We start from the raw sequence: 15,552 nt of genomic DNA, 5'->3' as shown, positions 1-15,552 counted from the left end.
TTCAAAAGAAAGATTGCTGCTAACAAGACCAGATAGGTTTTCTGATTTTTTTTTTTCCCCTATGAAATACTGAGAAATAGCTTACAGGATGCTTTGGGCTAATTAGATCTTATCAGTGGAAAGACAGACGTTTCATTCTTTAGTGCATAATTAATTATACAGCAGTAGAAGTTGCCCTGAAGTTTATGAATGTGCTCGCTGCTGAGTTTCTGTGAAGCTGAAGAGTTTAAATTAGCAATGTTCGATATAAGCCTGACACTAGAGACTGGAGCAACAAGTCTCATCACCTCACCCGCAGCCCCCACACTGAGGACTGTTGAAATCCACAGAGCCAGCAAGACATTTGTCAATCAGCACAAATTCCCTTCTAGGAACTTGCCTCATTTTCCTTCTGACTTTTACATATGCAGGAAATAAGAACAGCTGGGAGTGGGGGAATACTTCCACCCTTTCCTAAAATCCTGAAGTGTTTGAACCCTGGAGTCCAGACAGAAGATATTGGAGATACCATCGTGTCATACTGTGTCTCCAGTAATTTTAGCAGAATTGGTAAGAAGCAGACAGTCAAATACCTCCTCTCAGTCACTCACCAGACTGCTTGAACTGGAAAAAAGTGGCTGAAGAAAAATATCAGGTCATCTACTGATCAGCCTCCTCAGGTTACTAGAGACCCCCCTACCAGATGACTTTATTGCTAGGTTACCTCTCTCCTGATAAACCAGTTTTTCTGCTTGGGAGGCTGGCTGTTGTTTAGAGCTATCCCATGTCAGTGAGAGAACACTTGTCAATGACCCTCTTTTGTTGTTGTTTTGCTGCCAGGCCTTGGAATTTCAGCCCAACATGGAGGCAAACAGACAACAGAGAAGGCAAAGGGGCTTCTCATTCAAAATGGATTTTGCAGCTTGGTAAAGTTACATACAGAGAATTAATAATCAAACATAAAATTCTTAAACTGTACAGGCAGATTTAGTAAAATGTGACACCTTGGCTCCAATAACTTTCAGCAGAACTGGAAAGAAGCAGATACCTTTAAACATCAGAGGCCAAGGGCGTGGGTGGTAACTAATTAATATGACTTGCTTTCAAGCCAGTCACCATCACTGATGTCATCTTGAATTATCTCATTCGGGAACAGGCCAGTCCCTTAAAAACATTGCCAACCAACTCAATGTGTTGGCAGAATTGGTTGAGCTGGGAAGCCATAACCTTCTGTTTCAAGGAGTACCTTTTTGAGGCAAAGCCTCTACCAGTGACAACAGAAGCATTCGTCATCCACAAAGGAGCTGTATTACATCCAGATGAATGCATGGGGTATACTGTCCCTGGTTTTCTCTCGATATTGGAACAAAGGCATTTTAAAGGAGAAGCATGGTCTAGTAGTAGTTAAAGGACAAAGAATTGGGAGATCTGGGTTCTGTACTTGGCTCTGCCACTGATGCAGCAAGTTTTGCAAGTCATTTCGCCTCCTTTAAGCCTTAGTTTCCACATCCATGTAGATACCTGGGCATCTTGTGAGGATTAATCAGTGCTTGTAAAGCCCTTCGATCCTCAAGAAGATGCCCTACAGGTGCAAACTGTTTTGCTAATAATAAAGTGATGGTCTGATGCCGACCAAAAAAAATCAAGTCCAGTGTTTGTTGACAAATATTTTAAATATATTAAGCACACATCTGGCCTAAGTGCCTGGAGTAGGGGTTCTGCATCCCACAGGGCTTTCATCCCTGGCACAGGGCAGACAGACTTTCCACTGCTGCTCTCCTCCGGTATGGTGGGGAAGCAGCATGCACAATGGAGCTGCACTAGGCCCTCGTCCAGACTAACCCGCGGCATCGGCGGGTTAAAATCGATTGCTCGGGGATCGATATATCGCGTCTAGTCTGGACGCGGTGTATCGATCCCCGAGCGCGCTTACATCGATTCCGGAACTCCATCAATCCGAACGGAGTTCCGGAATCGACACGGAGAGCCGCGGACATCGATGCAGCGCCGTCCAGACTGGTGAGTACCTCGATTTTAGAAATTCGACTTCAGCTACGTTATTCACGTAGCTGAAGTTGCGTATCTAAAATCGATTTTAATTTCTAGTCTGGACGTGGCCTAGGTGAAGCTGCATTAGAGGAAGAGCTGACTCCGTACACTCCCACCACCTCAGGCCACACCCCTCTATGGAGCGAGTTTTGCTGCATTGGCTACCTGTGAATCTCCCATTGGAGAGGAGGTTGCAGCCACCTTCCTCCAGAGGAAGCAGAGGTGCTGTAGCAATGGGTATACTTACCCAGAAGCAGAAGAGGAGCCAGGAGTTTTTATGGGAAGCTTCACTTCGAGTTTGAGTTCTCTGCTATTTTTAACAATGTCATCTCTTCTGAATACAGTACAGCATGAGTAACCAGTCCCCCACCTTTTGTGTCATTTGTGTCTATTCCTATTTCCTATTGAAATTCCTTTGTAAAGAGACTAGCCAAGTATAGAGTTGAAAATTTCTTCTTAAAATAAGCCAGATGTCCAACCCTATTTTAACTGCCAAGCCCGAAGAGTTCAAGAAAGATGTTAAAATCTGTCTTCCTGGCTGTGAAAGACTAATTGCATAGCATAGGTGATGATCCCAGTCTCCCAGGAGTAGGAATCAAACTGCTTAGGGCAAAAACTCTGCTGTTATTTGTCTAAGGAGTGGAGTTGGCAATGTCTGTGGAAAAAGTTTCATGGCCTGCCCTCCTTGCTGGCTAACAGATTCAGACAGAAACAGACACTCACTCATGAACATTTGTAACTCAGTGCCTGTAAATATTAACACACTTTATCCGAAAAATCCATTTTGGGTTGGAATATTAAAAAATATAGCAAGCAAAAAAAAAAAAAAGACTCTCACGGAGAGAGACGCAAGACTGAGAACCATGGAGCTGCCATGTTTTTCTCCTGACGCAGAATTCCATGGCTTTGGATACGTCATTTTAATCTTTATGTATCTCAGCCTCTCCATGTGCCCAGGGGAGGTATATTATTCACTTAGCTTGCAGGAGTGTTGTGAGAATTAATTTTAATGTTTGTAAAGCACCTTGAAGATTACAGTTGCTACCCATATCCTATTGATTATTCTTGTATTTCATTGGATGAGTGGAAAGGACCATCCAGGTGAATCTGTACTGGATTTTAATTTTCCAACTCTACGAATGCAAATAAGCCAGTAATGTTATACTACTGGCCTCCACATCAGGAGAATGTGATGAAAACGTTGGGAAAGATCAAAGTGGCAACCAAATCTAGTGAAACGTTTGCCATTTGAACACCAGCTCCCTGCATATAAACTGGTCAAATGTTACAGTGGGCCACAGTCAGACACCTTAAATGGTTCCTTCTTGAAACAACCAGCTGTAGAGCCCCCAAGGCGGGGAGGGGCTCTTCTTTACTTAGGCTAAGTAACATGCAGGAGATGGTACAAAAAGTAACTGGTAGAGCCATCAAGAAATAGTGGCCATATTATATTTGTCTCACTGTTTCCTTGTACTCCCCATCCATCTGTCTTTATCTATCTGTTTAAAACCCCTTACGTGTGGCATGGATGCTACTTTCAGGAAGCAGTAACAGAGCCTCAGAACACATGCATTCCTCAGAACGCAAAGGGATCAGGAAGGCAAGGAGTAAACCAATGGGACTAAATAGTAAAGGCCAAGAGGTTATTCAAGCCAAACAGAGAATCCTTCAGAAAATCCAGCCCTAGTGAAGTCAGTAAATAGGAGTGTGAAATATGGCAGGCAGTACTTTAGGAGGAAGTGAGAAGGCTAATATGGAATTTGAAGAGCAAATATAACTAACAGCGTAAAATCCAGTAACTAGGAAATCTGTGATTATATCAGAAGCAGGAAACCTCTATCAGAAGCAGTGCTTCCGCTGGGCCACCAAAGGGAGCAATTAAAGAATATAAGGACATTGCTACGACTCTAAATGGTGCTTTGTAGCCTTCACCACAGAGGGTGCTGGGGAAAGACCTACCCCAGACCTACTCTTTCCTGGAAGTAAAGATAAGGACTACATCACTGTGATATCTGAGTGCAGAGCAATTCAGAAGAACTGTTTCACCATCCCTATTTTCCATGGTTTTAATAATTTGAAGCCAGGTGGCATCTAGCCCTTCATTGGTCAGCAAGGAAGGGAAAGAGTGCAAGGAGCCTTCCCTCAAAAACCGCTTCGCACTCCTATGCGAGGACCAAGCCACGCTCTTTTCGCTGTGTATTCTCTGAGCAGAAGCACCTGAGGTTTCTAGCAACACAGGGAGGGCAAGAAGCCTGTGGCTCAGCTCTGCTCTTCTGCAGCAGGCAGAAGAGCTGGGGAACCAGTAGTGTACCCTTTCAAAGGTGTAGCAGTGCTATGCTCCCACAGCAATAGGGTATCATGCACGATGCCTTCAGAAGCTCCCACTGGCCAATGACCACAGCACTGCCCCTATTCTAGGTTGTGGCTTGAAGCAATAGTTTGGTGTTTGATGGTACTTCCATCTTATCTGCCAGCCAGTCTCTCTATCTATCCATCTTCATCCTAGCTGAAGTGTATCCTTTTGCTCTCCTTAAATGTTAGGTTTAATCAGTAAAGATCATCACCCTGAGACTGGCAGTGCTTGGCCAGGGATAGCTACGCTACCCCAACAGTGCTCAGGAAAGCCAGAGAGGAATCAATACACTCTTTGCCATATCAGCCCAACATCATCTTGGATGCATCCCTCCTCCTTTTTGTTTATGTGTGGCACTAGCAGACGTAGGCACCCTGCCATAGTCTTGCAACCCATTGTTTCTTTATTTTCAATACAAGGTTCTTTTATTAACTCCAGCTGAGGCACTGCACTCTGCTGCCGTGTTCACTTTTTTAAAGTTGAGCAGCTTGCAAATAGGACATCGTGAATCATGAGCGTGGGGCAGGAGGAAAGGGGGGGAATCCAATTGTATGACAACAAAGAAAGCGCATAAATGGATCTGGCCTCCTGGCAAATAAAAGCCAAGCTAATGGAGAGCAATTTCCAATTGCCCCCTGGAAGGCAGGCGAGAGCCAGAGGGACATGCAGGAATAAAGGAGGCTGAATACTTGGATACCTGATGTTTCCTCCTGTATATTGAAATTCCACCTTCTCTGTTTCCCCTGTAGTCTCGTATGTGGGAGGAAAGGGATAGACCTTTGAGTACTTGAGTTGCCCGCCTGTCTTGTTTTATACTGCCATACCACTTGCGAGAGCAAGATCTCCTGTGCAGGAACTTTGCTAGACTGTCAGTGTTGTGGAAAGGTCACCCTTAGGAACTCAGCCAGTGGGGTTCCATTGGAGCCACTGGGTCTCTTGGGATGCCTCATGGAAAGTGAAGTGGGATTCCATGCAGTGGAGAAGCTAATGCGGCCTCGGGCAATATACGTTTTCCATTTATGCCCTTGAGTGGCTGTTAGGGAGAACTACGTCCCCTTTCTGCCCCTCCACGCCTGCCCTTTCGCCCAGATTCCAAAGGGTTAGGCTACGTCTACACTACAGTTAGGGGCAAGCCTCCCCTCCCGGATAGACAGACTCATGCTGTCTCCACTTGAGGTAGTGCAGTAGAAATAACAGTGCAGACATTGCGGCTCAGATGCCAGCTCGGTCTCTCATTCTCACCCGAGCCCCTGGGTCTGAGCTCAGGTGGCTAACCAGAGCCGCAACATCCACACTGCTGTTTTTAGCAAGCTACTGCAAGCCAATCTGCTCAGGCTGGGAGGCTCACCACCTGCTGCAGGGCACGCGTACCCTCAGAAGGTACGTCTGCACAGCCTCAGAAGGTACGTCTACATGGCCTACCAACGTGAGCCTCCCAGCCCGGCTCAACGGACTCAGGGGGGTGATGCTTGCTGTAGCACTCTACACATAGCCGCGTGGGACAGCACTTTGGAGTTGTAGCTCAGGCTGGAAGCTCAGGCACTGAAGCCCACCATCCTAGCCAGGCTTCAGAGCCTGAGCTGCAACTTCAAAGCACTGTTCACACAGTTATTTTAGAGCACCAAGTGCTACTACCCCAAGTCTGTTGACTCAGGATGGGAGGCCTGCTCCATGGACTTTGTAGATGGACTCAGAGAGACACAAGGAGGAAGTGGGGGGAGGAGGAAGGGTGCCACAAAGGCAGTGGCCTTCCATTTTACCACATAGCCAGATGCTTTTCTCTGCACACAGGTCTAGTGGGTATGATCCAGCCTGGAGACTCAGCAGGGGCAAATATGCTAGCTGAAAGACATTACATTGGTGGTTGTTGAGTCTCTCATGCAGAATTTTGCTGGGAGTTCACTGTGCCCTTTGCTCCAGTCCCTGATTTTGTGGTCGGTGTGTCTTTCGAAGCCACAGGGGCTGGCCTGTGACTCACTAAGGCAGTGGTTCTCAACCTGCAGCCTAATCCACACACCGCAGCAGCCCATGTGACATCCTCAGGGCCCTACAGGTAGTATCTATATTGTGTGGATGTGGCCAACACAACACATACACAGCTGCATATGCAGCCCACAATGGTAAATAGGTTGAGAACCACTGCACTAAGGTGTCCCTCTCTTCTCCAGTGCTCCTCAACCTGCGGGAAGGGCCTCCAGTCACGTGTGGTGCAGTGTATGCACAAAGTCACCGGCCGCCATGGCAACGAGTGCCCTGTCCTATCCAAGCCAGCAGCCTACAGGCAGTGTCACCAAGAGGTCTGCAATGAGAAGATAAATGTCAACACAATTACCTCGCCCAGACTTGGTGAGTGGGTGGATGCAGAGCTACAATTCTTGGGGAGGTTAAATAATCATCCTGAAGCCATCAAACGCCAGAGCATATATCCTGCCCAGGTATCTGGGGGAAACAGTCTTTGTGCTGAATGTTACAGAAACGAGGTTCCAGATGGCTCATCAAAGACAGAAGCATGGAGACCCTCAGAATCTCTGGGTAATTAATGTTCCAGAGTAGAGAGATGCTTTATTCTTCATAGATCCACTCTGCCTGAGACCTCCACCAAGCCAGAACTCTCAAGCCGTGTTCCCTGAGTGACCAGTTGGAGCAGGCAGGCATATCTGCGGGTCAGAGAGAAGGAGGTTGGGAGTTTTGGGTGAGGGCATTCACCTGCACTCAGTCGTCATTCGAAGCTTCAAACACCTTGTCACATGATGGGTAAATGGAATAAGCAGAGAATGTTAGTGATTTGGGTTGCATTTTGCTTGGTTAATAAGATTGGGGAAATGAATTGAAATGGAAAAGCCTGGCAAATGTATCCAGCCCAAGCACAAAATCTTCTCACCTGCCTTTCACTGTAAGTGATGATGAATACAATAATATTTTATTCGCCTGTCCAAAAAAAAAGTATTTGACCTTGGCAGGGAGAATTTTCCAGGGTTGTAGCTTTTTGGAAAGGTGGTTCTTTTTTGTGGGAAGATGGACCTTCCCCAGATTAGTTGCTGACTTAAGAATGCGACCTGCTGAAATCACTGATTTCTGGGCAGGGAGGAAGGAGTCTCCAATTTAATTTTCTTTCTCCTACCCCCTTAATTATCTACTCTCCTATTTGCCCTGCAGCGCTGAGGCTGCTGTGATAAATTGTCTATTTGCCGAGATCCCATAACTCAGCATTTAAAGAGTGGTTCTACTCAGAAGTGACTCTGTAAATACTGCATCATGGGGTCCCATGGCTATTTTGTCTCTGTTATTTTCTGTGTCAAATGTGCTAAGCTTACAACTAAAAATGCTAACTCGATGTAAAAATGCTAACTCTTAACTCAAGCCCCACAAGTTCAACCTGGGGTCTGACAGCTGAGCTGGGTTTTTTTTTTCCTTCTCACATATCACTAGTGAAAAACGTCACCAGGCCACATTAGGCCATAAACTACACTTGTGCAACACCGTTGCCTTTCATTTATGCCCTCAGTGCACTCCCTTTTCCTCCGGTGTAACTGGCTAGAATTGAAACAATCCTGTTTATGGTACCAGAATGGACTCCAGCTCACACACACACAGCTGTAAGAAGCAGTCCTGTTTATTTTTGGCCCCAAAGACAATAGATCGGACTCTGCATATACACACGGTAGGCAGATCTGATGAATAGGAAGGGAGCCATTTTTACAAAGTCACTTTTTCAAGTAGAACCACATTTAAGACTAGACATGAGGCTTCTGAGCTGGAATTTGTTTCTCTGAAAATCCATACTACTTTCAATAACAGCTCTTTAAAAGACGATGGGCTAAATTTTCTTCTAAGTGACAACTGTATAACTGAGAGTGTCACTGGTCCAGCTGAAGAGCTTCAAAATGCTTCTAAATCCTTTTGTTTAAAATCATAAAAAACATATGAGAATATTTCCCAGAAATGTTAGCATGTACAGTATATCATGGGGTGGGGGAAGGTTTTCATTTGAAGAATAAGTCTTTGACCCACCGACCAGATGAGAAATCTATTCTAATTCACATTTTAGCACAAAACTGTTTAGTAGAGTGGTGAGTTTAAGTCCCTGCAAGTGATCTGTAAGTAATTAGGGATGCTTATGTTTCTAAACCTGCCTAGGAGGAATCATCGGTGCCAGCAACAGCGATACTTGATATCAACAAAAATATATACCAGTTATCAGCATTGAGTGTTTTGCTCTTCTTCTGGATAAACAAGTTTTCATTTGGTTATCTTTAAACAGATGCTTCTGTTTTCCACAATATAAGCCTCATTAATAAGAATCGTACAGAAAAATACTCCAGTACTCTACAGAAACCATCCAGAATTACATTGTAAGCACCTTGGGGCAAGGGCTGTCTTTTTGTTTTTGGTTTGTACAGCACCTAGCACAGTGGGGTCCTGGTCCAGGACTGAGACTCCTAGGAGCTACAGTAATACAAATAATAAATAATGATAATTATAAAATGCTGCCCTGTCACTGCTTTAGGCTGTAGTGGTTTTGACCATGAGTAACATTTTCAGAAGTGCCTACAGGTGTGTCTACACTGCAGTTAAACACCTGCAGCTGGCCCATGCCAGCGGACTCAGGCTCGTGGGGCTTGGGCTGGTGGGGCTGTTTAATTGCGATATAGGCTTTCACGCTTGGGCAGGAGCCTGGGCTCTCGGACCCTCCCCACTCACGGGGACCAAAGCCTGGGCTTCAGCCCGAGTCCGAACGTCTACATCACAGTTAAACAGCTTGGTAGCCCGAGCCTCGTGCCAATTAAACACCCCTGGCTGGCCCATGTCAGCTGAGGGTGTTTAATTGCCGTGTAGACAGACCCTAAGTGACTTAGGAACTTGAGTCTCATTTCCAAAAGTGACTCAGGCATTCAGGAGCCTAAGCCCCATTGCTTTTTAATGAGATTACAGCTCCTAAGTGTCTATGCCACGTTTGAAACCTCGCAAACCATTTAAATCCAACTCTTCAATGGTATTTAGGTACCAAACTCCCACTGACGTCAGTGGAAATTAGGGGCCTCGGTACCTTTAAGGATCTGGGCCTTGGGCACTTTTGAAAATATTACTCCATGACTGTAGAGTATTGCAACATTTATCCTAAAAAGGGAGGCTGCACCCCACCCCCACCCTCGGCTGTAATTGCGGGTCATGACCGCGAGTGACTCCCGTGTCCCATTTTTCACTTTCTATGAATCTGGCTTGTAACACAATGATTTTTGGATTGGTCTTTCCCCCCTCTGCCCAGGCTGTGCTAACCACGCTGGGCAGGCTGCTTCATGGTTTTTCTGTTACAGGGTTTCTGTCCCCTTTTGCTGCAGTATATAGTACTGGGCACTGTCAAAAGGGCCCCATTCGGCAAAGCGCTGAGCACATACCTCACTTTACACATGTGTGTAGCCCCATTGACATCCCAGGGACTACTCACCTGCTTAAAGTTAAGCATGTGCTGTGTGCACTTTGTTGAATCAGGGCCAGAAATAGGACACTAACAGATGATCTGATCCAGTGTGAGAATTCCAGCTATTGCTTGCCCAGCCTTGCAGCAGTCTTCTCCATGATAGCTCTTTCCATTGCATTTGTCAGACAAGTCACTACCGATCTGATCTTTTCAGCAGCAACCCTCCTTAGAGTATAGAGTATGCCTCCCAAATCCCAGTATTGACTAAGATTAACCATCTCTCCTCTCATCTGGCGCTCGGGTTATTTTGGTCACACATGGAATGCTCTCCTCTAACATGCTGGCTTCTTTTTTCTATTTCTGTCCGAAGCTGCTCTCACATATAAGTGTACAGGAGACCAGTGGACAGTGTACTGCAGGGTGATCCGTGAGAAGAACCTGTGCCAGGACATGAGATGGTATCAACGCTGCTGCCAGACATGCAGAGACTTTTACGCAAACAAGATGCAGCAGAAGAGTTAATGAATTGGTGCTGCTGCTTAGGGTATTACAGCTGTTTCTATGTAAATCACGAACTAGTAGCTCTGAGTACTGGAACTTAATGAGTTGCTACAATGTGGTGGATTCCAAAGCATACCTAATAAGACTTGAAACTAATTCTGCAGACTGGATATACCAAAGTAATCCACTCATCCACCTTAAAAAGAGTCATCTCAAGGAGCCAATCACGTAGAATTTTATTGCGTTTTGACATCATTATATTTTTCATTAATGCTTTTTACTTTAATATGTTATTACCAGCCACTGGATGGCTTGCTACCATTTAAAAAAAAAAAAGACAAGAGTTGCAACATGATTAAATTGACTAAAGTCATGTGTACCTCAGTGGGAGAAAGCCTCTGGCAAATAACTCAGCAAACGTGCAGACATTACTTAATGCTTCAACCTTGGCTTCCATCTGACGCTCTTAATTCCCAACAGTTAGCATGCTGTGGGGTGGGCTTGGAGGGACACATACAAATGAAATGCTTAATTTAAAAGGGGGATTTGCTATAAAAGCTTGTGAAAACCTATAGCAGAGGATGGATGTCTGTGAAATTTCTGCAGAAAGCTCAGCACAGTTTTATCCAACATTCCATTTAATGTAATTAAAAAAAAACTAATTGGGAATTTCTTCTCCTGTCTGGTTCTGAAAACATATCCCCCTCTCTTTATTTAAAAAAAAATGTGTTTTCTTTTATGATGCCTTACTCTTCTCATTGAGTTTAAAGAAATGGAAGCTAATTAACCCAGGAGCAGACAGTTAATTTTAAGCTAGAACCACTTGCATGAGATGGAAGTAGCTGGAAATCATTTAAACATATACGGTTTGTTGGGGAGGGGTTATTTAACGTCCTCTTTCCAATTTTTGGAATTCAATCTGATAATGAGACAGAATGCTATTTCTTAAGGGTATTGTGAAACCAACTAGGGTTGGCACATACCTGAAACAGAGATCAGAACAGCATTTGCAGGAAGGGTACCTTAGAGACCAAGCACATCTTTCCCCTCTCTAGGATGTATACATCATAAATCCTTTTGAGACAGAAAGAAAGCAGTTAGTAGACTTTCAGGGTGAAATTCTGGGCTAATTGAAGCCATAATGGCAAAACTCCTATTGCCTTCAGTAGGGCCAGGGTTTCACACTCAGGCTATGCCTACACTGGCAATTGAATGACAAAACTTTTGTCTTTCAGAAAAAAACAACCAAAAGACAAAAGTTTTGCCAGCAACTAGTGCCATTGTGAACAGTGTGCCAGACTCTCCTGCCAACAACGCAAACGCCTCTTGTTGGGGGTGGAAGTGTTTTGTCGGCAGGAGAGCCAAGAAACAGCAGCTACACGGTGCGACTTTTAGCAGCACAGCTGTAGCGAGACAGCCATGTCGCTAAAAGCTGTGTTGTATAACCGTAGCATCAGTCTTGTTTCTGTTTGCTTTGTTACCTTGTGTTCCTTTAATCAGAACAGTTGGAGAGTGCTGTGTAAATGATAGTGTCTTACACATGTCTAAACTTCAGACCAAATTCTTCCCTGAGATTTAAAGGGGAGCTCCACACAGAGTGGAATTTGGTTTAGTGAGCGTTACAGTCGATAAGTGTCTGTCTGCCATATCTAACTCAGGCTATGTGTATGCTACAGCCAGAATCCATGCTCTGAGATCGATCCACTGGTGGTCGATTTAGCAGGTCTAGTGAAGACCCACCAAATGGACAGTAGATCACTCTACTGTACCCCCAAGAGGAAGAGTTAGATAAGTCGACAGGAGAGTTTCTGCCGTCAACGCCCCACGGTGTAGACCGTACAGTAACTCGAATTAAGGTATGTCGACTCCAGCTACGTGAATAACACAGCTGGAGTTGCATAGCATAGGTCAGCTTAGTGTAGACATAGCCTCAGACATGTATCCTTCGCCTTGCCAAGCTTTGCTGCCATGCATGCCGTGGGTAGGTTACACTCACGCTCTGTGAAATCAGCTGAGCCTTATGGGTGAATTATAGGTTTATACTCGCTTTAGAGACATATGTTAATATTTATGATTTTGGAGATGGGCACAGAACAAAACCCAGTCCCCAGCACTAAACATTGGGAAAGTCTGGCTCCGAATGTGGGCATTGTGGCTCATGCCTCTCTCTCGTGTTATTGCTACTATTGCCTTCCTTTAATGTACCGAGGGATAAAGGCATTTAGTACTTACCATTTTTAAACAACATTTTCTCCCTTATTAAGACTGTTCCGGTATCCAGGAGCTCAGTGAAATAATTTGTTATGGCTTTATTAAGGGCTGAGCTTTCAAACATAGGAACCTAAGTTCCATCTGCAGACTGGTAACTGCATATGCATCCACATTTGCATGGGCAAAATGTGTCCTTGCTTATGCAACTGGGCTTGTGCACCCAAGTGCTAATCTGCACGCACAAAGGCACATTTGTGTACACAATTACCTCTCTGTAAGTGCTTGGCCCTAACAGATCTCTGTTCTGCATACTAGATAGTTTTTGTATGTGACGGAAATGATTCTAATTTGGTAGTGGTTATACCGGTGGCCCTTTGGGTAAGTTCCTTTTAAAATCAGAATTAAACCTTTTCCTCCTACTTCTAACCTTGGGTCCAAATTCAGAGGTGACGTAGTTGGTTGTGTAAGTTACCACATAGCATAAGTCAGTATAAAATGGTGTAGTTAATGCAGATAGAGAGGTGGGGGGAATATAGCTGATTGATGGTCACGGTATAAAAAACAAAATTGACAGCCTAGGCAGATAAACAGGTAATGAGAAAGCGCAAGAAGGTATGAGATCAAGCAGAGGGCGCCTACTTTACCTTAAGAATGCCTGTTAGTTTTTCCTGCTATACTGTCCCCATTCAGTCCCTTGACATGTAAGTTACACCCCTTTACCCCAGCCTACTGACGTGCCCCTCACTCTGCCATTCACGGCCATTCACAGCCCTCATTGTAAAGTGATTTGTATCCCTGTTAGGGTTTGGGATTTTCTTAAAGGGTAAGATTTCAGCTCACAGCGTGGCTTGACTCTGTGCAATGCCACATCCTCGCATGTCGTTTATGACAATATGTTACTTGTGTTGTTTTATGCTGTCATGTGATTTACCCCAAGACCCTTTCATTCTGTTCAGAGTGATAAGAAATGGATTTCTTGAGTAGTGGGAGTTTTTTCGCCTCCTCAAGGCCCTGATCCAGCCCCGTCTTCAGTCAATAAAAATACTCCCATTGACGTCAGTGGGGTTTTGGGTCAGGCCCCAAGTTTGCATCCATATAATGGGACATGAATCTTCTGGTTTAATGGATGGATTTCTTTTGACTGAGCAAAAATGTCATTTATTTCTGAGCAGAAATCCTCCTATGTTAAAAACAGAGCCCCATTTGTATTACTTGATCTCCTGATGACCCTAAATCCCGTCCCATTTTGTAATGGCCAAAAATATCAACAAAAATGTTTAATTCTGCACTTTTGCTTTGTATCATTTTATAGACGCTTTTACTATGAATTTACAGCTACGTTCTGTCCTCAGTTACTACATACCAGTGAAAAGAAAGTTTATTTCAGTGTAGCCATGACGATATTTTTTGTTGTTGTTCATAAGAGATTGACGCTCTTTGATTACAGTGGTGGTATTTCCATATTGCAAACAATACTCTCTGTACCGTTACTAAAGTACTGTACATTTCTAGTTGCACAGTTGTGTTACGGAGTGTAGATTCTCACTATCTTATGTATGGTGCTATTTCTGTGTTGTTGGTGGAAAAGAAATCTTAGCAGTTGATTGTTGCTTGATATTTTATTATAATACAGGGATATATTCTCCATGGCAATAATAGCATTTAAGGTTCTCATTACAGAGTGAAATGTATATATTTTTCCATTAGTTAATTTACATATGTACTGTATCCATGGTTTAAAAAAAAATGTGCTGGCTATAAATAGAAAAAAAAAGTCAAGCAGAATGGAACTAGTTGTAAATGAAAATCAAAAAGCGAGGATTGTTCCATTCTGAAACAGATTGAATAGGTTTAATAGTAAATTAATTTTTTCCATAACAATCTTATAAGATTTATGAACTTGAAAAAATGCAAAGCAAAACCAAACAGCTAACTGTGAAAATAAAGAAATAGTAAGTCTGTAAGTAACACATGGTGCATCTGTCTAATACTTGACTGAGACTTGGATTCAGATGAGTCCAGGACCCACCATTGACATCTGTGGTAGGTGTAAAAGGTCATTTGTCAGTGAAATACTGGCAGCTTGGGGTTCCCAGGGTGCTAACAAATCATGAACTGATGGGTCTCGTCTCAATGTGGTTGCAAAATAACATACAGGGAATGTTAATATGTAGCTAATGCCAAGTGAGTTCTTTGGTTGGTGACACACAACAGCAGAAAATGCCTGGCTGGAAAAACTGATCTAGGCTCCATTTGGGGTAAGCTGCATAGGTCTTTGGAGTCTGTTGGGAGGATAAAGCTTTTGCATGGGGGGCGGGGGTTTTATAAGCGCATTTCAGAGAGTTTTCTTTCAATGTATGTTAGAATCAAGGTCAAGTGGCAGCCATACTGTATGTTTAATGGTAGCTGCTGCACAGACGCAGCCTTATGCAGAAGGTTGCTGAGCATGTGGAAATTATATTGGAGTAAAAATTATCCCATCCATTTGAAAGGTGTCTACATAATTTAGTTGCACACTTCCTTGGTGTGAATAAACAGAAGTATTCAAAGCTGAGTGGTTTTGGGTGTGTTTGTTGTAGGCACAAGCAATAACCCATGTGCTTTTTAATTGGACGGAAGAATGCCCCACCCCACAAACTGGGCACAATAAAAGATGTTGCAAATATTTATGAAAGGAAGTGAAAACCACTCAAAATAAACTATCCCAAGCAAAACTCCTCAGGCCAAACTGTCTTCTCATTTTCATTTGTGCTCACCTCCCCTCCCCCTGCTGCTCTTGGGCAATGTACAGCCGTTCTCTGTCCCCCGGCTATTTAAACTTCTTTCTTTACATTTTTTAAACCTGCCAGAGCCTCTTCCATATTCGTAGATTGTGTAAGGCCAGAAGAGACCATTAGATCTTCTTGTCTGACATCCTGTATAATGCAGAATTTCACTCTGTTATCCTTGTGTTGAGCCCAATAACTTGTGTTCGGCTAGAGCATATTCCGGAAAGACATCCAGTCTAGATCTGAAGACAAAAGATGGAGAATCCACCAGC

General features: G+C 44.0%; 1 protein-coding gene across 1 annotated transcript in view; it reads left to right on the top strand.

Annotated features, from left to right (window-relative positions):
* The window catches only part of ADAMTS17 (ADAM metallopeptidase with thrombospondin type 1 motif 17), a 278,450-nt gene extending 263,361 nt beyond the window's left edge, over positions 1-15,089 (top strand). The window contains exons 23-24 of the mRNA XM_050967133.1: positions 6,550-6,727; positions 10,171-15,089. Coding sequence (XP_050823090.1) covers positions 6,550-6,727; positions 10,171-10,322 — 330 coding nt within the window. The 3' untranslated portion in view covers positions 10,323-15,089. The remainder of the gene's footprint in view (positions 1-6,549; positions 6,728-10,170) is intronic.
* The last annotated feature ends 463 nt before the right edge of the window (positions 15,090-15,552 follow it).

Source organism: Gopherus flavomarginatus, chromosome 9 (genome assembly GCF_025201925.1).
Source record: "Gopherus flavomarginatus isolate rGopFla2 chromosome 9, rGopFla2.mat.asm, whole genome shotgun sequence".
Classification (NCBI taxonomy): Eukaryota; Metazoa; Chordata; order Testudines; family Testudinidae; genus Gopherus; species Gopherus flavomarginatus.
Note: the sequence above shows the minus strand (reverse complement) of the source record. Positions and strands in the feature narration are given on the sequence as shown.